The sequence below is a fragment of the Peromyscus californicus genome, unplaced genomic scaffold, assembly GCF_007827085.1.
Source record: "Peromyscus californicus insignis strain IS unplaced genomic scaffold, ASM782708v3 Scaffold_1__1_contigs__length_55948999, whole genome shotgun sequence".
NCBI classification, from domain to species: Eukaryota; Metazoa; Chordata; class Mammalia; order Rodentia; family Cricetidae; genus Peromyscus; species Peromyscus californicus.
The window spans coordinates 34,234,535-34,257,301 of record NW_026294492.1 but is presented as its reverse complement, the minus strand read 5'-3'; the positions used below and the strand labels follow the sequence as shown (position 1 = coordinate 34,257,301).

General features: G+C 40.0%; 1 protein-coding gene across 2 annotated transcripts in view; it reads left to right on the top strand.

Annotated features, from left to right (window-relative positions):
- Thada (THADA armadillo repeat containing) overlaps positions 1 to 22,767 on the top strand; it is a 300,312-nt gene that overhangs the window by 78,204 nt on the left and 199,341 nt on the right. For both annotated transcript variants that reach the window (XM_052746438.1, XM_052746439.1), the window contains exons 24-26: positions 495 to 608; positions 2,848 to 2,970; positions 7,814 to 7,905. In XM_052746438.1, the coding sequence (XP_052602398.1) occupies positions 495 to 608; positions 2,848 to 2,970; positions 7,814 to 7,905 (329 nt within the window). The remainder of the gene's footprint in view (positions 1 to 494; positions 609 to 2,847; positions 2,971 to 7,813; positions 7,906 to 22,767) is intronic.

Sequence of the window (22,767 nt, the reverse complement as noted above, 5' to 3'; positions counted from 1 at the left end):
AATGCTGTGGTACAATTAGACTTTCAGGAGACTCTTCTGTCAAGAATGAAATTGTTGATCAATATCTAAAGGGCCTGAAAACCTTTAGAAGAAATCTAATGCAGAATGTTTTCGTAACAGTTTAAATAAGGAAAATTTTCTTGTTTGATCAATTTGTTTCTGGAAGTGCCTTGTTTATTGTATCTGCTGTTTTACCTGATTTGGTCCTTACAAGGTGGGTTATCCAAGTCATTTATTCATTAGCCGCTTATAAGTATATACACATTAAGCAAACAGAAGAGTCTGTGGAGTTGACATGATTTCACCTTAGCCTAATTTTATTACATGAACAAGGAAGAGAAGTTAAGCTACCTGGTTCAAGCAGCCTGACTTAATTAACTTCCCTTGTAGTCTTGTTTTTATAGAGGGTATTTTCAATTTGGGGATTAATTCCAACCGACAAATAGGTGTATGCAAAACCAAAGCCCATTGATTTTGGTATTTTCCCCCCACAGGCACTGTTGGCATCTGAACCAAAGAAGGGCAGATTGGACTTGTTGAAAAGAACAATGGGAGAGCTGATCTCTTTGGCTTTGTCTGTAGATACCTCAAAGGGCGCAGTCCCCCAGGTAAGGATGGAAGTGCACTCATGTGCTGGAGGGCAGAGCAGTCAGGGCTCTGCTGGGTATCTAGTTTTCAAAAGTGTCTGCTGAAGACAGAGAGCTCCTGAAGAGAGGAATGGGAAGTGTTTAGGAGGTTTGCTGTTAGTTTCGCTTTTTTGGTCTTTCCTATCCACAAAATAAACTTGCTTTGGTTGATAGGTATTGATGAAAGTGAATGATTTTTAAACTCTGTTGAAAACATTCAGTTGATAAGATATTTTATACTGTTACTATTGCGTCGAAAAATTTGAAACTGAGTATGTGGTCACACGAGTTTCATGTGTGCTTCTTGAGTTGATGTACATTTTGTAGTTGAGCAGTTGAATGTCTCTTTAAAATGTGATGTCTTATTTTTAGTATGTTTATATTTTAATTTTAAGCAATGTTTTAATTTTTTATAGTCACTGTATATATGTAGTTGGGTCAAACACTCCTCATAGCTGTATTCTGCTACTAGGTAGTAAATAATATGTGTACCTTGTCTTCTAGATTTCCTTGCTAAATACTTCTTAGTAAGATGTTACTGTGGAAGGCCCATGCTCAGTTAGGGAACAGAGCTAAAGTTTATAGAAAAGAAAAGTAAGTTTACTTGGTTTTAAGTCATAAGTGGTATCAGGTGCCATGGGCCATAATATGGGCCGACTGGGAGAAAGTATGCTGCTTGTTAACATACACATAGTGGCCAATTGCTGTGAGAGAGTTCTTTGGGGAAAGTAACTAACATATTATTAATCATTTTTCTAAAAAGACCGTGTCAAGACATTTTTCATTGAAATATGAGAACTATAACTACTTATATTTTTTAGGTGGCCACTTTGAAAAAGGCCTGAGTTGACAGGAACTTTGACAAGTAATGAGGTTCTTTGGCATCAATAACATTGCTTGCCGGGCGGTGGTGGCGCACGCCTTTGATCCCAGCACCCAGGAGGCAGAGCCAGGCGGATCTCTGTGAGTTTGAGGCCAGCCTGGTCTACAGAGTGAGATCCAGGACAGGCACCAAAACTACACAGAGAAACCCTGTCTCGAAAAACCAAAATAATAATAATAATAATAATAATAATAATAATAATAATAATATTGCTTATTTGTGACTTCTTTCTTTCTGCCTTGTTAGAGTTTTGAAAAATGTGATTTTAAAAGTCAGCTTTTATTCTTGGGATGTAGATCAGTGACTCAGCACTCTACTAGTGTGTGCAAGATTTGGAACTGGTCTTCATCACCACAAAGGTGACGATGATCTTAGTTGTATTTTTGCTGTTTAAAACAACTTTATTTTATTTTTGTTGTGAGTATTCTTTTTCTAACAGGTTAAATGGACACCTAACGTTTGTTTGTTTAGTATTTTTAAATAAGGTCATTGAAGATGTGCATTTAAAAGGTTTTGTTTGTTTGTTTTGGCCTCCAACTCACAGAGATCCACCTGCCTCTGTCTCCCCAGTGCTGGGATTAAAGACATTAGACCCCACTGCCTGGCTTACATTTCTTTTCTTAAGAATCAGTTAAAGTACACTTAACAATTACAGTGTCAATGTCAATGTCTAGAAGCCTTGGTAATACTCAACTATAAATAATAAAAAATTGGATCATTACTTAAAATTTTTAATAATTATTTACATTATGTGTATGCATGTTTTGACTGCATGTGTGTATATGTAGAGTGTATGTACTTGGTTCTTGGGGAGGTCAGAACAGGCTGTCAGATCCTGCGGAACTGAAGTTACATATGGTTGTGGGCCACCTTGTGGGTACAGAACCTGGGTGTTCCTCAAGAACAGCTAGTGCTCTTCACCTCTGAGCCATCTCGCCAGCCCCTTGACTAGTGTTTTAAAATGTATTTATTCTAAAAGCATTAAAATAATGTTTCTGCTCAATTCCACTGTGATCAGAGCACAATCTACAAGATAGCAATAGTTGATATTTATTGAGATTCTGTTTGTGGGTAGGTTTGGGATCATTTTAAAAAATGAAATAACTGTTCCATGTATCTTTGGAAAGAACCCCCTGTTCCTATTTATTAGGTACAGAATTCTACATGTGTTGAGTGGATGAAGCTTTTTTAATTGTATTGCTCCATTTGATAAACTCTTTACTAGGTTTTCAGTTCGTAAGTGTATTCTCTTAAATCTACTATTTCATTTGAACTGGCCACAGATCTAGAATTGCCATAGTTTTAAATTCACCACTGATCTTGAACTTTTCATTCTAGGTTCATGCTTTAAATATCCTCAGAGCCCTGTTCAGAGATACACGTCTGGGAGAAAACATTATTCCTTTTGTTGCTGATGGAGCTAAGGCTGCAATTCTGGGCTTCACATCACCTGTCTGGGCAGTGAGTGTTCTTGCCATTTGTGCCCATTGAGTTAATTATGTTTTTGAATAATAGGTTTTTGATAAGTTGACCTTTCCCTGATGACAAAATATATATGCTGCATTTTATCAACTAATTTCTTCAGGGGATAAGTTTTTTGATCAGACTACATTTTGTTCCTTTATTTTATGGTTCTGTGTTAGCTAAGGTTTCTGTTGCTGTGAAGAGAGACTATGGCTACAGCAACTCTTATAAAGGAAAATATTTAATTGGGGCTGGCTTACAGTGTCAGACGTTTAGTCCATTATCATCATGGCGGGAAGCATGGCAGCACACAGGCAGACATGGTGCTGGAGAAGGAGCTGAGGGTTCTACATCTTGATCCACAGGCAGGAGAAGGACACAGTGAGCCACACTGAGCATAGCTTGAACATATGAAACCTCAAAGCCCGACCCCACAGTGACATGCTTCCTCAAACAAGGCTGCACCTATTCCAACAAGACCACATCTCCTAATAGTGCCACTCCCTATGTCCTATGGGGGCCATTTTATTCAACCACCACAGGTTCCATTTTATCTCCTTTGTTGATTTATCATTAGTAGCGGTTTTATTTTGTGGTTGCTTTGGCATTTGTGTATCTTACGCCGTATAAAGTGTAAGAACTTGTTAATAGTATGCTTCTATTTATCTCAGTCTTTGGGCTGTTACCGCTTTACATTTTTCTTTGCTGTATATAGTGACTCGCCACTATATACAGGTTGTTATATATAACAACACCATATATGAGGTTGTTACTTCTTCTCTTTAAATGGTCCATTATCATTCTTTTTAGTTTACCACTTGAGCCGTTTTGAAGTATACACAACACAGTGGCATCAAGTACAATGGTGTTATCACTATTGCATATTTCTGAACTTTCACCACCAACAGAAGGGTCTTCACCTGTTCACTGACTCCTCAGCTTCCTTCTTTCAGCCCTTGTGCCTGTTGCTATGATTGCTCTCCGTGGATTTGTCTGGCCTAACACGTCAAATAAGTAGAATCATAAAATATACGTCCCTTCGCAATTGGTATGTTTCAGGGATGTTGTAGCATGGATCAGAATTTCAGTACTTTCTAAGGTTGAATAGTATTTCTAAGGTTGAATAGTATTCCGGTATACCAGTGTACTATTTTTCCTTATTCTATTGATAAGATGATAGACTCTGAGATTGTTTCCAAGTTTTTAATTATGAATGATGCAGCAATAAATACTTGTATACCGGTTCTCTGAATCCCTACTCTTAATTTGTTTGGGTCTATCACATAGTAATTCTGCTTCACATTTGAGGAACCTGTTTCCTACAGTGGCAGAGTCGTTTACGTTCACGTCAGCCATGCACAAGAGCTACAGTCTCCCCACATCATCACCAACAGTTATTATTTTCCTTTTGTTTAATGATAGCCCATCCTAGTAAGTGTGAAATAGAATTCTAGGCTGGTTTTTGAAAAAAACCTTCAGACTTGTTTATTTATTTTTTATATGTATTAGTGTTTTGCCTTCACTTATATATGTGTACCACCTAACATGCCTGATGTCTGCAGAGGTCAGAATAGGGCATTGGATTCCCTAGAAGTGGAGTTACATGGTTGTGAGCAACCATGTGGGAAGATGGGAACCAAACCCAGCTCCTCTGCAAGAGCAACAAAGTTCTTACCTACAGACCCTCCCATTCTGGATTTGATTTGCATTTCCAGAGTGACTAGTGATACTGGTCTAGAAGCAGAACAATTCTTAGTATCTTAATGCATCTTCCAGAGTCTGTGGATTCCTTTATCCAAGATGTGTTGTGTCTTTAGCAGTAGAGTCTTACCATCTAGTTCTGGTGGACAACCAAGAACAATGGCACTAGCCTTTGTTGTCTTGGGGGCTTCTGGAACTCCCTGACCAACAGCACATCGGAAGCTATCCCATATCTGGCACTGAGATCTTAATAACTCATGTATTCTGGGAGAGGAACTGTCTTCCCATGCAGGGTTACTGTACTCAAATTCCTTTAAAAAGTTATTACTATATTTTAAAAGTTAGCTTCGAAAAGAATGGGTTTCCCTAAGGGTTTTTCATACATCTTTGGATTTGGTTAAGCCATCCACCACCTTCTTTCCCCTGCTTCTCTCCACCCTCTTCGTGCTGTGAGTATGAAGTATCCCCCATAGGCCCATGTGTTTGAACACTTGGTCTGCAGCTTGTGACGCTGTTGGGAAGATTGTGAAACTTTTCAGGTGTAGAGCCTTTGAAGAAGTGGTCACTGGGCAGGTCCTGAAGCGTTCGTTATTGCCCCGCCCCACTTCCTACTCACTCTTTGCCTCCTGACTCTGTACACAGTGTGAGTCACCAGTTTCCCGCTCGGCCACCTGCCTTCGGTACCATGATGCAACTGTGCACCAGAGCAAGCACTTCCTTCCTTGATTGCCTCTTGTCAGGTGTTTTGTGGTAACAGTAGGAAAGTGAGTAATGTAGCCCCTGTTTGATACTGTGTTCAAATGACCAAACTGTAGCAGGTACACACCTATAATCCCAGAGAAGCTGAGGCAAGAGCATAGCAAAGTTCCAGCCCGGCTTGGCCTACATAGCAAGAGCCTGTCTTGTAAAACAGCAACAAAAATGGCAGCTAGGGTTATGGACCAATAGCAGAACACTTGCCTAGCATGCATGGGTAAGGCCCTGGGTTTTAAATAAAGAATATTTAAAACTCAGTAAGAAAACGACTCCCCATTTAAAAGGGGTACATAGTGAATCTGAATACATTTCTCTAAAGAAGATATTGAAATGACCAGTAGACAAATAGAAAGATATTTAATAACATTTGTCATTAGGGATATAAAAATCAAAACCACCCATTAGAATTTTTTAAAAAGGACATTAACAACTGCTGAGATAATCCAGGTCTGACCTGGGGCAGAGACAGTACTGGTGACAGACAAGATGGATGACTTGCTGGTTGGAGACATTCGGCAGGGCCATGACAGGGCTTCGTTATTTGTTGACTGTTGATTGAATATAAGGAGATCTCTGTCCAGTTGGGGGGTTATGCTGTGAATGGTGCTGATATATCCATAAAGTCCATTTTCAAGGGTATTGTGAATGAACTGGCCATCTGAGCTTCTAGAGGAGAGGTTGTGGTGGGTGGCCATAGGACAGATGTGGTCTGCTGCTGTGTTTTATTTGGCTTCCATGGTGATTCCTCCCTTTTCTTTAATTTGTTGCCAGCATTTCCAAATAGTGAGATTTCACATAAAAATCAGGGTTTCTGGCTTCTCTTGAAAGAAACAGAAGATCTGGCTGGTAGTAGCGGCCACCAGTCAGCCTAAGCTGGATAGTGAGTGCCCTGGACACAGTGCACTGATGTCTTTGTTGTCACTGTCCTAGGCGTTTGAGTGTGTGGCCATTACTGCAACAGTTTCAGAAAGTTGTTTTCTAAATCTTTCATTGTTATTTTCTTTTTAGAAATTTATTACATTTATGTGCGCGTGCATGTATAAATGTATGGGTCATGTGTGACAGTCAGTTACAAGGTAACTTGTGTGAGTCAGTTTTTTCCTTCTACCATATAGGTATGTAACTCAGGTCATCAGGCTTGGTGGCAAGTGCCTTTACCTGTTGAGCCTTCTTCTTGGCTCACATTCTTAGTTTTGATGACCTTTCAGCTTATATTACTAGTTGAAATATATTATGATGAGGATACCTATCCAGTTAGAATATAGATTCTGTCGTAGCAGTTTTTAATTTCTGATTCTGAATATTCTCCAGGGTTCTGGTATAATTCAGTGTACACTGATTTGACAAGATAATTCAGGAAGGATGATAAAGTTAGGATAGTCACAATTTCTACGTGATTCTGTACCTTGACATGCTTTGTTAGTAAAGATTGGCTCTGTTAGTATTGTGGAGAAATGATTATAGTTTATTCATAATAATTTTCCTTTATTAAAAAGATTTATTTGTTTTGTTTTTCCCATGTGAGTGTTTTGCCTGTGTGCTTGTAAGTGCACCGTATGCATGCCTGGTTCCCGAGGAGGTCAAAAGAGGTCACTGGATCTTCTAAAACTGGAGAGGTGTATGATTGTAAGCCATCACTTGGGTTCTGGGAACCAAACATGGGTCCTCTGCAAGAATAGCCAGTCCTTTTAACTGCTGAGCCATGTCTCCAGCCTGATTTTTTTTTTCTTCTTTCTTTTTGAGACTGTCTCATTGAATAGTCCTGACTGGCTTGCGACTCATGATTCTCCTGGTTTGGTCTCCCAAGTGCTGGGATTACAGGCTTGTGCTGCCATGACTGGGTGTCTTGCTTCATTTTTATTAATCAGTTATCACAAAATAATTTCATAGCTAAAATTACTTGAGTTGGTTACTGGCATTGTAAGATTAATAAACAACATCTTGAGTATTAACTGATGTCTTGGCTGTTTTAATTACATGGATTCTATAAAGTTAAATATCACAAGTATTTTTCACAGGGAAAAGGAGAAGTTGAGGTTTCTCAGAATGTTCATCATCGGAATGTGGGGAAAGAAGTCTGCATCATTTTTTAGAAGCATACAAGTATATGATGAAACAATTAATAATATTAGAAAAAGCTGTTGTATGCATACGGTTGAACTGTGCAGCTGGTTCAGTTTCAGGGGAAGTCATAGAGTGGATTATCAGAAAGTTGGTTTTTTTTTTCTCATTTGCCTTATTTTATGAACACAAACCTTACTTTCTTTAGCTCTCCCCTGCCACTTAGGAAATGAGTTTTAAATATCTAGCTTAAACATTATTAATGTTGGTTTCATGCCGTGACTATCTCTTAATTCTTATTTTATGTTTATTTTTACATTAGGTGAGAAATTCATCCACACTTCTCTTTAGTTCCTTGATCACAAGAATCTTTGGAGTTAAAAGGGGAAAGGATGAACTTTCCAAAACAAACCGGTAAGCTCCGCCAGCCTCACCTTCACAGCACTGTCAGCTAGAGGGAGGCCGAACTCACAGACTCATGGTGATCCAAGACTGGAAAGACACTATAGTGACTTCCAATGCCCCGAGTCCTTGGGCAGGTCAGCTCCTCAGTAGGGCAGGGTTGGAAGGGCAAAAATGCAGACTGACCTCAGTACAGTGAGCAGAGATTTTTGTCTTTCCTTGTTACCGTCTCCAAATATTCCGAGGGTGCCCCCATGACCTTTTCTGGACATGTATAAGTACCGTGCAGCGTGCTCTCTGGGCTTGTGCAGGTAGAAATGCAACCCTCTTTGTGTTCTGCTCAGCAGTGCTTGTCCCTGATTCCTGTTTTAGTGGAGTACTTAGAGACTCAGTCACTTAGAAGAAACAGTTTTGGCTTTTTGGAATTTACACTCTGACATATTTTTTCTTAACAAGATATCTTTGTTGAACCTAGGAAACCATTTTGATTATGGAGATTTCAATGCGATGTACAAGTTGTATCTGTTTCTAAAGAAAAGAGGCTCTTAAGTAGAGTTGTTCAGCTCTTAAGATGATTTAAAGCTAGTCCCGTTGGATTACAGTTGCTAACACTAGATGTCAGTGTTGTTGCATGCTCAGTTGCTCCCTCACCGTGTAGGATCCAATTTTGTTGGTCTTTCTCTGGAGGACCTAGATGTAAATCCAGGCCCAGTTTTCCCTCCCACCTAAAAAGGTCGCTATACTCCAAATTTCTTTTAGGCTTAATGCCTACGGAATATATTTTCTTGTGATGGAACTAAGTCTTAGGAATTCAAAAGTGTTCTAGACACTATGGCACATCCCTGCTAGAGTGGCTGAGATAGGAGGAGCATTTGGAATCCGAGATCATATGATGAGTTTGAGGCTAGCCTGGGCTACAGAGTGAACTTGTCTACAAAAAAAAAGTCATGAAATATGCTATGCTAGCAGTGAAACAGTGTGGTAATTCTGAATTTTAATTTAAATAGCTACTTATCACCCTGTAAAATTCACCAAATATTTAAAAGGAAAGTAACTGGGTGTGAGTATGAATTTCCCAAGAATTTGATGAAAATACTAGACTACTATATTTTATTTTTTAATTTATCGGTGTGCATCTGTCTATGTGAGTGTTTCTATACGTCTGTGCAGTGCCCACAGAGACTAGAGAGGGCATCAGATCCATTGCAGCTGGAGTTACAGGTGTTTGTGAGCCACCTGATGTGATTTCTGGGACCTGAACTCTGGTTCACACAATTGAGCTGCAAGTGCTTTTAATTGTTGAGCCATCTCTCTAGTTTTTATGTTGTTTTAAAAACTGAGTTTTATTTTTAAAATAAAACATTGATTGTTTGAAAGGATGATTATAATTTTTGCTTTTCTTAAAGTAATCTGCCCATTTGGTAATATAAAATGACTGATGCTATTTCTCTTCAGTTTTGTGTACTTTGGTAATAATTCTAAAGTGTCCTAAGGTTTCACACAATTCAGTCTGCTCATTAAACCATGATTAGCAGTGATATGAACTGAGCCTGAGGGTACAAGCCTGTAACCCCAGTACTTGGAATATAGGTGTAGCAGCTTCCGGAGTTGAAAGTCACCCTGGGCTGTCTAGGTAGGTTGGAGCCAGCCTGGGCTATATGATGAGACTTTGTCTTGGGAAAGCAAAAATAAGTAAATTGATTCTTCTTATAGTTGTTGTGAAGTGATTGTTGGATGTTACATATAAGTTTTACACTCTGCAGGAGAAATGATTTCATTTAGGTTGAAAGAGGTGGGAGAATAGGGTCGTGAGAGATACACATGGTTTTCATCTTTTTGCCGAAGTTATACTGATGGAGACACCTACTGTCCGTTCATTCTCTTTGAACGGGAGAGCTGGGAATGACAACGTTCCTGGAAAGGGGCAAGTGAGTGGTTTTAGAATGAGTTTGAGTGCAATTGAAAAGTGCATGGAGGAAGTTGGAAATGGATTATTTAAATTGATGACCACTTTTGGTAAGAGCCTTTATTTTGGTAATCTGAGGGTTTGTCTGCGCCATCTTATACAGGCTTCTGCTTCTTGACTGGAAAGTGACTCAGCTCTCATTTGGACTTGCTCGCTAAAACTTTTACTGATGCAAATTTACAGCAAGTCTTCTGCTTTTCTGCTGTATTTAGTTATGTTACCCTTTGTTGAAATGCTTATTTGCTCATTCTTATAATACTAAGTTCCCAAGGGCAGGGCCTTTTCCATCTATTTTATATATTTTATATATATATAAAATGGGGCCCCTTAAGAATACTGGAAGTAGCCGGGCAGTGATGCACACCTTTAATCCCAGCACTCGGGAGGCAGAGCCAGGTGACTCTCTATAAGTTCAAGGCTAGCCTCATCTACAGAGCGAGATCCAGGACAGGCACCAAAACTACACAGAGAAACCCTGTCTCGGAAAAAAAAAAAAAAATTCTGAAAGTTATGACTTGTACATTGTCTATTTTGGGGGCCATCAAATAACTAATCTCACCTGGTAACATTTCTCAGGATGTTACTGTCCTGCCCAGAGACCTGCAGATGTGTGCTATTGGTCATGAATGAGTTGATGGGAAAAGAACATGTGCCTTTTCAATCAGCTGTGGAAACCATGTCTCTTGGAGTAAACAGCTTGGTTTCTAGGTTTTCTGTTGCCCCTGGAGATCACTTTAATAGACTCCTTTAGCTACTCTGCATTTCAGTTTCTTCACCATCGTCCCAGAAATAAGACCTAGACTCATGTCCTCATGGGGTTATTGTCAGCACAGAACTAACTGTGGCTGTCTTTTTATGACAATGTTGGAGTCCTCCACAGAGACGAATCTGCTCTTTTCTTCCGTTACTGCTCTGTCATCCTTATTGTCCACGGGGTTGCTGTTAGATGATAGTGTTTGAGAAAAGCAGGATCAGTATCTTGACATTCTTTGTGTAGCTGATGCCTCACATACTGCCTTGCATGTAGGAGACTCACAGACATACTTGCTTAATAAATAAAGCAATTTTTGATGCTAAACAAGGGAATCAGAAAACTGGCTTCTCCTGCCTTTATCCCAGATGGCTGCAGTAATTGAAAAAAGTTAGCTGTCCTCTCTGTATCTTGAGTTTCTCTCCTATAAAATGAGGGTTCTTGGAGCAGCCCTGAGGTCCTAAAATACTGAGCTCGAGCTTTCCATAAGTTCCTAGAATTGCAACCTTGGTTAAGTGTTGTATTCCTTGTGCATCGACTAATGCCTGCCACATAGTAGGGTAAAAAAAAAAAAAAATTACTTTCATGCATAAAGAAGTGATCAGGGGTCCATCTCCCTCTGTAAATTTATTAAAACAAATGTTCTTTTGAGCCAGTTGGCCTTGTTTTAGATGTGTTCTTTACATTATGAAGAATTAATGTTTTATTTGTGTTTTAAACCATGCATCTGAAGGATGTCTTGTATTGTTTTTGGTTCTAAACTGTTACAAATAACCTGTGAGGTGCATTCATGTTTATATATATAATTTTTTATGATCACAGAGTTTCACTACCCTGGAATGAGTGGCTAGGAGTCTTTGAATTTAAATTTATTTATTTATTTATTTATTTTGTTTTGGTTTGGTTTGGTTTGGTTTTTCGAGACAGGGTTTCTCTGTGTAGCTTTGCTCCTTTCCTGGAACTCACTTGGTAGTCCAGGCTGGCCTCGAACTCACAGAGATCCGCCTGGCTCTGCCTCCCAAGTGCTGGGATTAAAGGCGTGCGCCACCACTGCCCGGCAAATTTAAATTTATTTTATATTATGTGTATGGGTAAACCTGCATATGTGTCTGTGCAACATGCGCGTGCATTACCCATAGAGGCCAGAAGAGGGCGTCCTGTTGAATTGAACTTACAGGTGGTTGTTAGCTGCCCTGTGGGTACTGGTAATTGAATCCAGGTCCTCTGGATGAGCAGCCAATCCCCTTAATCACCAAGCCAACTCTCTAGCCCCCTACTTGCATGTTCTTAAATAATATTATTATATTAAGACTTTCTAAAACTCTTTTCCATTATGTTTCTTGTCATCTAACAAACTTATAATGTGGCCTGACTGAGAGGTTCTGTGATGTGTAGGCTGTGCTGTGCTTTCTAACACAGCCCCCATCTGCATGGAGGGCTTTGCCTTGATGACTTCTCATTCCTTACAGCAGGAGCAAAATATTTGTGGCCTTTGGGTCTTTCCCTATTTTAATCCCTGTGTGAATTAGCCTTCAGGTAGCTGGGTTCGAGCTCTGTGACCAGTCAGTATATAGCAGTCTGAAAAGCCTGATTTTTGGCCGTATGACATTCATGTGCTGTGTAGAGTAACAGAATGAATCAGGACAGCTTTTGCACTCCTCTGTTCTAGTACTGAGCTCACAGCAAGCACCTCCTGTGACTCAGTACTACAGGGAGAGGAGCATTGAGGGTCTGTAACCTGCCCAGAATCACGGAGCTCGCAGTCAGCTGGGGAGACAAGGATCGATACTGTGAATCAGGTGAAATAGAAAACACTGTTGCCCGCACAACACGATACCAGTAGTGAAATCGTTTCTTAAAAGACATGGTGGATGAGTAGACTTGGGCTACATGAGAGGAAGTCTAAAAAGGAAAAGACTTGCTTTCCTGTTGCTATGTACAGTTTGTGCTCTGTCTCACTGAAGGGAAGCTCGTGTCCCAACAGTGTAGGGAGATTTTGTACAATTTAAGAAGAAAATGTGTCTGCAAAAGCTTTATTAGACCCAAGTAAAGTGATTCCAGGGACTGTGTGTGCAGATGTTACAGTGACTTCACTTTCTGGGCTGTAAATGACAGCACCATTTTAGTCGTTTGTCTTATCATCTTGGTGCCCAGGCTAGCCAGCATCTTCCCCAGCCCCGCGGCCTGCTCACAGGAAGACTGAAGCAGTTTCCAGACAGAACGGCTGCTTTTCTCCTGGTTTCATGATTTCTAGGAAAATAGATTCCACAAATTTCTGTGGTTACCCACTCCATTGTTGAGGAAAGAATTGGATTCTCAAAACTAAAAAGGAGAGCTGTAGGGTGCGTGGACTTTTGTGGTTTTGAAAATGTAATTATTAGAATTCAGAATGGCTGATTTGATTTGAACTGTGTATTAGCTTGCAGCAAGTACTTATTTGACCAAGCTGAAAACTAGAATTTTCTTTGACAGTGGCCAGGATTATACCAACATCTTAGAGAGCAAAAGAATTCCCATTTTTCGGCACTAAGTGAGCGTTTGTTGTGTTCTTACTCTGGCTCAGGTAGTGGGATGCAGACAGGGTTCAGAAGTATTCCATGTCCGAGTTAAAGATGGAGCTCAGTCAGGAGAGGGCCTGAGTGGCACACACAGAGCCCTGGCTTCAGTCTCCAGTACCACATAAATCCCAGGTGGACGTGCTCCTCCCAGGTGGAGGAGTTAGAGGTAGGAAGGTTGGAAACACAAGTTCATCCTTAAGAATTAGAAGCCAGCCTTGGTTACAGGACATCTTGTCTTAAAAAAAAAATCTAGGAGAGGAAGGGAGGTGTCACAGCAGGTAAAGGCATGTGTCACATAATCTTGAAACCCTAAATTTGATCTCTTGAACACACAATAAAGGCAGAAGGAAAAACTGACTACAGAGTGGTCCCCTAAGCTGCACACATGCCCCTGCCCTTATCCGTCATGCTTACACAGGCAAACAAATATTCCACGCCTAAAGAGTGGGCTATACCCCTGGTGTTAGTCTCTGTGGAAGGGCAGGAGGAGTTCTGGGAAGAGGTGGTATTTCCTCGGTGCATGTTACCCATTCCATGCTTGCGCACTTGAGGCCCTTTTGATGTATCTAGTTTAGTGTCGATGAGCCTGGTGGTAGGTAGGTAATTTCACCTTTTCCAGTTTGGTCATTTGCCTACACAGAGTCTGGCCGGCCTAGAGCGCCAGGCTCCTTCCCGCTGGTTCCACTCACATGAGGCCTCCGTTGATAGAAAGTCACATTTTGTAGTCTGGCTCTACGTTTGACATTGTCAAGCTGTGGAGACTCTTCCCCAGTGTCTGATTGTGAATGGGAACTCTCTCATCTCTGAAGTGATAGCCTGTGTTTTTTAGGGAAAGTGAAAGGAAGCCAAGAAAAAGTAGCCCTTGAGGTGACTAACAGGAATCTTCCTGTGGAAGGTGGAGTCATGTGGACTGTATTGTTCTTGACTCAGTGAGTGTTACTTGCCCTGTCCGAGCCCCCTGCTGTTCTCACACCCGTAGAAGGCAAGGAGAGCAGACTTCAAGGATTCCAGGGGCATGCTTCAGAGCCAGGAAGGTAGAAGTCTGCTCTGCAGTTGCAGTTACTGCCCGGTAAGGGGTCGGTTTCTATGAAGACATTTGCTGTTTCTACAGCTAACTCTGTAAAACTTTTATATTTGATGTAGTTTGGTGCTGTGGGATTGGAATTGGGGGGCTTATAAAAATTCTTTCCTGTAATGTGATTTCTTTTAGACTTAACTAAATGTTTTTCAGAGTCCATGTTTATGTTTTTCATTCATGTTTTTAATTAAAGTGAGACTAATTATAATAATCATCATTGCTTGGTTTTATCCTAAGGAGAACCTGAGAAGGGATCAGCTCTATTCACACTTTGCAGATGTGCGAATTGAGGTACAGAAAAGCGAAGTGGTTTGCTTTTAACATCACAAGGAGCACTGGCAATAAAATTTAGTGGTTATTTTTAGCTCACATTGTAGCCCTTTCTACAACATTTTTAAAATTGCAGATTGTTCTATTAATAACAATAATACAAAATTGGATTCAGTGATTCTCATGTAGAATATGAATTTTATTCTTCCGAGGAGACACTTTACTTGTCCTAGGTTAAACAGTGATTTAAAATTATGCCGGGCGGTGGTGGCGCACGCCTTTAATCCCAGCACTCGGGAGGCAGAGCCAGGTGGATCTCCGTGAGTTCGAGGCCAGCCTGGGCTACCAAGTGAGTTCCAGGAAAGGCGCAAAGCTACACAGAGAAACCCTGTCTCGAAAAACCAAAAAAAAAAAAAAAAAAAAAAAAAAAAAAAAGAAAAAAAAAGTAAGAGCCCTGTGTTTTGATTTGGAGGTATCATCCATTCATTTCCCACAGATATTTGTAGACCAACAGTTTCATTTTTTAGTCAGAGAAGATAAATAAGTTTCTTTAGAGACCAAGAAAAAGTTCACATCTTGTGTTGCCATTGTTAAATACTTAATACAGCCAGAGTTAAATCTAATCTGGCCCTTTGGCCCATTGAAGAGCTCCGTGTTTCAAGTTTCTCTTCACTGGGTACATGAATTTTAGGTAAGAAAACCACCAAATTTTTAACTAAAAAAAAAAAAATTCTTGAAAAGTAGTATGTTCATAAACTTAAATGGAAATTAGTCGTTGTGTTCTTAAATATTGACTCTTGCATGGACCAAGTAATCTTTGTTCTTAAGTACTGCTTCAGGCCATTGCCTCCTTTAATAGCCAAGGCATTGTTATTTTCGTTCAAGCATGTTCTATGGAATTTTGGCAATGCATGCATCCTCTGTCTGCATCCTAGAAAAGCATGAGTAAATATTTTTTCTTAGCCTTGGTATTTTTGTAGCTCAAATTTTATATGAGCCAGACTAATATAATGTAATACCAAGATTACATAATTTGAGACGTCAGCATTGCTTCCAGGACTATGAGATAAAGTCTTCTTTTACCAGGGGTTTTACAAACAGTACCTGTAGAGAAATATCATAGAGCTGTTTTCCAAAGGAGAAGATGAAGTCCAAGAGGTTAAAGACTGAGGGACCAGTTTCCTTTGATTATGGATAGTATTTCTTCTCAGTAACTTAGGCCTTGAAACCATTCTTTTTAGTACTGAATAGTTTGAAATTTTAGGAATTGTTATTGGATACTTGTTGTTAGAATCAGCTGTTACACACTAAACTTTTAAAATATAATTAATAAAAATTTTCATTGAATCGTTACTATGTACCTTGACACTTTAGTGCATACAAAAGTAGTTCATGACAAGGTCTTGGATTTCCAGGATTTTATTGTTTAGTGAGAGATAAGACCAACTTTGAACTTGTTCAATAAATATGATTATCAGACTTCATAGTATTGATTGTCAGGGATAGGGACCAGAGGAAATGAGGTCATCCCAAGTAGCAGTTCAGTTTTGTTCTTGACTTGGAAGAAGGGGTAGAGTTTGGCTGTGTAGAGAAGAGAGGATTGCATGTGGTACTGTATGGTCTATAATGGTATAGTATATGGCGCACAGAAGGATGGAGGTTGGAGACAGTATTACGTGTGTCTGAGGACTGATGACAAAGCAGCCAGGACAGAAAGGGCGTGATGTGTCTTTTTATCACCCATATCTACAACACGGGTTGCTTGGCCACCTGTTCCAGATAGGTTGTTTGGCTCATGATGGCTTATGAGCAGACATATCAAGGTTTGTTTGAATTTTATACAACATTAGGAATTGTTCATCAGTTCCTGTATCTGAGGATTCCTTGACAAAAATCTTTTTCGTTTTAATCATTGAGAAATGAGTGAATCCTTTGTCACTGGCTAGTGGAACTGGAGAACACAGTGCAAGGCTCCTTAGATGGTTTGCTCATGGATTGCAAGTCCTGCCAGCTTCGTGTGATACTTGTAGCGTACATTCTTTTTGCCACTCCTGAATTCACCAGTATCTGTACTAATGGGGAGTATACATTATATGTTCATGAAGGTTATCTTTCCCAAGAGTTTAAAAGGTACATAGTACAATTTTTGGTTATTCTTTTTCTTTTTCTTTTTTTCATCTTTTTTGCTAAATAAAAATGATGCATTAAATAAAAGTATATGATGGGACATCTTAGGACTTTTAAGTGCTGTAATTGTTTGTGAATCTGCAAGAGTGGGATATGGCATGTAGTACTGCCCTAAATTGTTTATTTGACCTTGGGTTTCTTTCAATATTTCAAAGACTGTCTACCATCTGTGTTGCAACAGACATGATTTGAATGATATTATAAAGAAACTGATTAAGGCGGGGAAAAGGCATATTTCTGATACTATGCACATCACCAGATATGAAAGTATGGTTGGTTGTTTGAATGAAAATGACCTCCATAGGTTTATGGGGAGTGCCATTATTTGACATTATGGCCTTTTTAAAGGAAGGGTGTCACTGGGGGGTGGGCTTTGGGGTTTCAGAAGCTCAAGCCAGGCCCAGTGTCACTCTCTTCCTTCTGCCTAGAACTCTCGGCTCCTTCTCTCTGCATGTGCCATACTTCCCACCGTGATGACAGTGGACTATACCTCTGGACTGTAAGCCAGACCCAGTTAAGTGTTTTCTTTTATCAGAGTTGCCGTGGTCATGGGGTCTCTTCATAGCAACAGAACATGGAGTAAGATAGAGAGAGAGACTTAGTTCAGATTATCTTGACATCCACAGAAAGACTTAGTTTTAGTTGTAGTTAATTGTGCCATAAATTATCCTAAATTGTGAGCTTAAATTTAACATAGACTCCTAAGTATGGTTGATGGTCAGTAAATGTGAATCTGTGGACATTTCATGATTATAGACTTTAAAATTCTCCAAGAAATTAAAATGCCTCTTTGAAGGAAAGCTTCATATTTTGTATTAGAATCTTCAGCCATTTTATCAGGAGATCCATTGCATTTTCCCAAAGTCTTGATTTTTGGTTTGGGAAAATAGTTCTAATAGCATGGTTGGTGAACTAATCAGGAAGCTCAGGGCCCAATCCACTGGGCTGTGGGTTGTGTGGACCTGAGAAAGAAGATGGAGCAGACAGGGCCAGGGGAGAGTAGTGACCAGGTTTAAAGTAATAGAGATGCTTTGGGCCTTCCTTGAATCGTACAGCTGCTCTGAGGAGGATGCTTTCCAACTGAAGTTGTGTTCCATTAGCAGGGATGCTGAGGTGGGGAAACGAATGTTTATTAAGCAGTTATGGATGTCTAATACCACATTCTTAATGCTGTGACCCTTTAATAAAGGTCCTCATGTTGTGGTGACCTCCCAACCATAATATTATTTCCAGTGCAACTTCATAACTGTAATTTTGCTACTATTATGAATTGTAATGTAAATATCTGATATTTCCTATGTTCTTAGGCAACCCCTGTGAAAGGCTCATTAAACCCCCAAGGAGGTCACTACCCGTGGTTGAGAATTGCTGTTCTAGGCCATCTCAAAAGCTTTGAAAATAATTTTATAAATAGTGACTTTAGGCTGGGCAGTGGTGGCTCATGCCTTTAATCCCAGCACCTGGGAGGCAGAGGCAGGTGGATCTCTGTGAGTTCGAGGCTAGCCTGATCTACAGAGTGAGTTCAAGGATAACCCCAGCTGTTACATAGAGAAACCCTGTCTCAAAACAACAAAACAAGAGAATAGTGAGTTTAATGTTAGAAGATAAAATATATGCAAGTATTTCATTTTAGCCTAATAGAAAAGTTTGTTTTCCCTTTATGTTTTTTCCACATATAATGTAAACAGATATGAAGTGGCTCTGCTGTTCTTGTAGTTACTGTGGTGTTATATACATCATTTTTGTAATCAGCTTTTATTTAAAAACACTGTCACCTAGTCTTACTCTATTTTGTGTTGCTCTATCAGACTACCTAAAGCTAGGTAATAGATAAGTTTGATCATGACTCTGGTGGCTGGAAGTGGTCAGAGTGATATGGTCCTGGCATTCTGCAGATGTCCCTCTGGCTATGTTTACAACATGGCAGAGAAACAGAAAGGAAAACAACTCCATAGAGCAGGGCCAAGGAAATGTGTGGCCTTGCTGTATAACAGCCTGTTCTGTTGAGATGTGATCCATTCTTCAAGATAGCAGAGTCTTTTTGTCGTTGTGGAATCTTCTTGTAACCTAATTACCTTTTCTTACTGATTCCATCATGTCAGAACTGTTACGTTGAGGGCCAAATTTCCAGGATATGTACCTTTGAGGGACAAACTACATCGATTCTATATTTAGCTTTCAGAAACGAAGTGTGCATCTTTTCAGATGAACAACATTTTGGGGAACATTAAAATGGAGATTCTTACTATAATGCAATCACTTTCTAAGACTGAACATGCTATTCTGCAAAATGAAATGTCTCCTAACATCATAGCTATAGTGGTTTGAATGAGAAAGGCCCCCATAGGCTCATATACTTGAAGGCTTGGTCCCCAGTTGATGTACCTGTTTGGGAAGGATAGGGAGGTATGGCCTTGTTGGAGGAGGTGTGTCACTGGAGGTGGGCTTTGATGTTTCAAAAGCCTACATCACTCAGTTAGCTAGTGCTCTCTCTCTCTCTCTCTCTCTCTCTCTCTCTCTCTCTCTCTCTCTCTCGCTCTGTGTGTGTGTGTGTGTGTGTGTGTGTGTGTGTGTGTGTGTGTGTCTTTCTCTGCCTTGTTCTTGTGGATCAGGTTGTAACCTCTCAGCTACTGTTCCAGTGCCATATCTGCCTGCTGCCATGCTCCCTACATTGATGGTCATGGACTCACCCTCTGTAAGTCTCCAATAAAGTGTTTCTTCTGTAAGTTTCCCTGATTATGGCATCTTAGCATAGCAATAGGAAAGTAAGGAAGCTAATAGCTGAGCTGTTAAAGCTAATTGTAAACTCTGATTCACTTTGGAATTTGACCCAGATGTTAGAATGTTGGTTCTTTTATTGAAAGGTAAAACTGTCTAAAGTCAAGTAATCTAAGTTTATTGGAATTGGTACTTGATTTATTTTTATTTCTGGGTTCCAAATCCTCATTGTGTTTAAATTGAATGTGGTATTTTAATCTGACTTTTTTGGCCTCTGAGCTCCAATTAGGCCATTTGTTCTGAATAATCTCCCTTTCTCTGTCAGCCAAGTTTTTCTTTTCTGTCCTCTAAATGCTGAACTGTTTTGTTCTGTACAGACTGCTTCTATAGAAGTGGAGCATGAAGCTGTCTGAGTCAGGACAAATCAGCCGGGCTTAACAGAAGACGGAATCAGAGTAGCTTCATTGGATGGCCTGATCTAGTTGCTAAATCTTGGAGGGCTAGAATTTTTCACCCTGTGAGCTCAGTTCTGTGACATCTTCATCTTATTTTTAGGACATCTTCATCTTTGCTGATTTAGTTCTATGACTGCTGAGGTTCTGAACAGACTGGGATCCATAGAGTTGTCAATTCTGCCCCTTTCTTCAATTGACCCCCTTTACCAACTCCCATCCATAGTTCCACCCTCCTGTGTCTGGGGTGTCCAGTGATCCAGTGCTTTTCCCTTCATCGTTCATTCAAGGCTCTGAGCACAGCACAGCACGGGGTTTAGACACTTGTAAAATATGATCTGGATCTGAGGAAAAGTACTTGGATGCTTCCTAACACTAACTGTTAACAGGTGAGGAGGTATAAGAACTTGGCTCTCCTTCATAGGATCAGTTTGCATGCCCTGTGTCCTCACTTTAGCCTCATTGTACAAATGCATCTCTAGCAGAACACTTACTCAGCCTTTAAGCTTACATTCTTCAAAACCTTTCCTTTCTCCATCTCTTCCTCATGTGTGTATTATTATTCTTTATCTACTTCCTTATCCTCCAGCATAAGGAGTACATACAGAGCAGTATTGGTACTTTCTCCTAGACTTCTATTTGGAAGTGAAGTGATAACATAAAGTAACACCATGTCACTGTACAGGTAGGAAGTGCACTGTTTTCTCCGAAACAAAAACCCACTGTAGGCTATCATCTTTATCTCCTTTATGCTTTAATTAAGCTTTCTCTTAAGTGTCAACACTTCAGAGAAATAAAAGGTTTCGAATGGTGCTTTCCCATTTTGCTTATATACCAGTGGGTTGGTGTCTTAGTGCCTTTTCCTGTTGTTGTGACTAAATGCTCTGACAAAAGCTACTTAAGGGAGAGTTTATTTTAGTTCCCAATTCAAGGTAGAATCCATCATGGCAGGCGTGTCAGGGCAGCCTGATGCGGCTGCTGGTGGTGTATCCCCAATCAGGAAGCAGAGAGGACCAAGCTGTGCTGTTGCTCAGTCTTCCTTCTTCATTTACACAGTTCAGGATGCCACCAGGGAACAGCCTTGCACACAATTAAGATGGCTCTTCCCTTGTTAATCAGCATAACCGTGACCTCCCCCAACAGGCATGCCCCAAGGGTTAGAATCCTCAGTGATTCTAGAGCCTGTCAAGTTGGCATTTAACACTAACCGTCACTGTTGGGTTTGACTTTTGATTGTTATAAAAATATAATGGTTCCGCAGTGAAATAACTCATTTCTGTTGGGTACCTGCAATGCCACCATTTATAACATGAATGTCCTTGAGAAGTGTTTCTCACTTGTTATGTGAGAAAACCATCACCTTTCCAAAGATGGACTGACCATTTTTAAGTAGTTGTCTCTATCCTTCCTGTTTTCATCTCTGGCTGCCTTCGAAACTGCCCTTACATACTGCCAAGCTGGTTGGCGTTTTCAGAAAATTGAATTCTGTAGATTCCATTGCCTTTTCTGTGGTGTTCCTTTCTCTGAAAACTCCTTTTTGTCCCTATTCCCATTCAATTGAAGTTTAATGATTTTCAGAGTTCTGTATGTGTTGTAATGTTGTTCATTATAAGTGTTTAAAAGTCACTGTAGCAGTTTGTCTTACTCTGGAGTAACTTTGTGCACATGGTCTGATACCATCAGTGAGTATGTATGGAGAGACATCGTCAACTGTGTGATGAACTTGGTGCTAGGCCTAAGGAAAACAGCTGAACAACCTATCTTGGGCAACAGAAAATGTGCTTGCAGTGAAACAGACCCAAACAAAACCCTAGGCCAAGTGATTAAGGAAGAATAAGTGTTAAAATGAAAAGAAGATAGTTTTGTTTAAGAGAGAGGAAATGGTTGCTAAGTAGGAATCAAGTTGTATTCTTGTTTTAGGATAACCCAAGAGGCAAGCATCTGATGATTCTTCAGTATTCTTTCTATGATACACATGCTGTAACCTGTGTGTGTAAGAAGTACTTGGTGCTCAGCCAACTCTTAAGAGGTTTTGGTACTTTTTTGAGGGACAAGGTGAGTTTTGACATATATTTCTTTTTAAGGTGAGGTGTGAGGAGTGTGGAGGCTGTGGATCCAGTCCAGGGCACGGTGCGTGCAAGGCAAGCACTCTGCAACTGAAGTGCGTCCCGGCCTGTGGATGTGCTCTCTGTAAGCAGAGACACTCTGTAATTGTCAGTATCTGTCTGGGGAATAGTACGTGATGGTAACAACAGTCTTGCTTCCCTGACAATCTGGGGGAGTTGGTTTCTCTCTTTACGTTGTGAGTTCTCAGGATAGAACTCAGCGTGTCAGCCTTACGTGGCAAAGAGCTTTTAACCCTAGCCATCTTGGCAGTTTTAAAGCATTTCAGTGCTGAAGTAAATTCTTTATAATAAACAAGGTATAGTTTTCTTGATAATTCTATTGCTATTTTTGCTGTTGTTGTTTGTGTGCTTTTTTTTTTTTTTTTTTTGAGAAACAGGCTCCTGTAGCCTAGGCTGGCTTTAAACTTCCTGTGTAGCCAAGAATGACCTTGAACTCTTGATGCTCTTGACTTCCCCTCCTGAGTATAGGGATTACAGGCTTGCACCACCTTACCTTGCAAATAATTCTATTACTATTAAATATTTCTTTTTTCCTAGTTTTAAAAATATTAACCCAGCATAGTTACATATATGTAAAGTGTTTTAATACATATAAAACGCCTTTCTTTCGCTCACGTCACCTGCATGTAATTTCTAGGACCCTGCATATGACTTGTCTTTGGCTTCAGTTTGTGATTGTCAGATATTTTAAAGAACTGGATCTTGAAGAATAGTTTTCCGTGTGATCTTCCTCTAAGAACTGTGATAGTCTTAGCTCTCTTTTGCTAA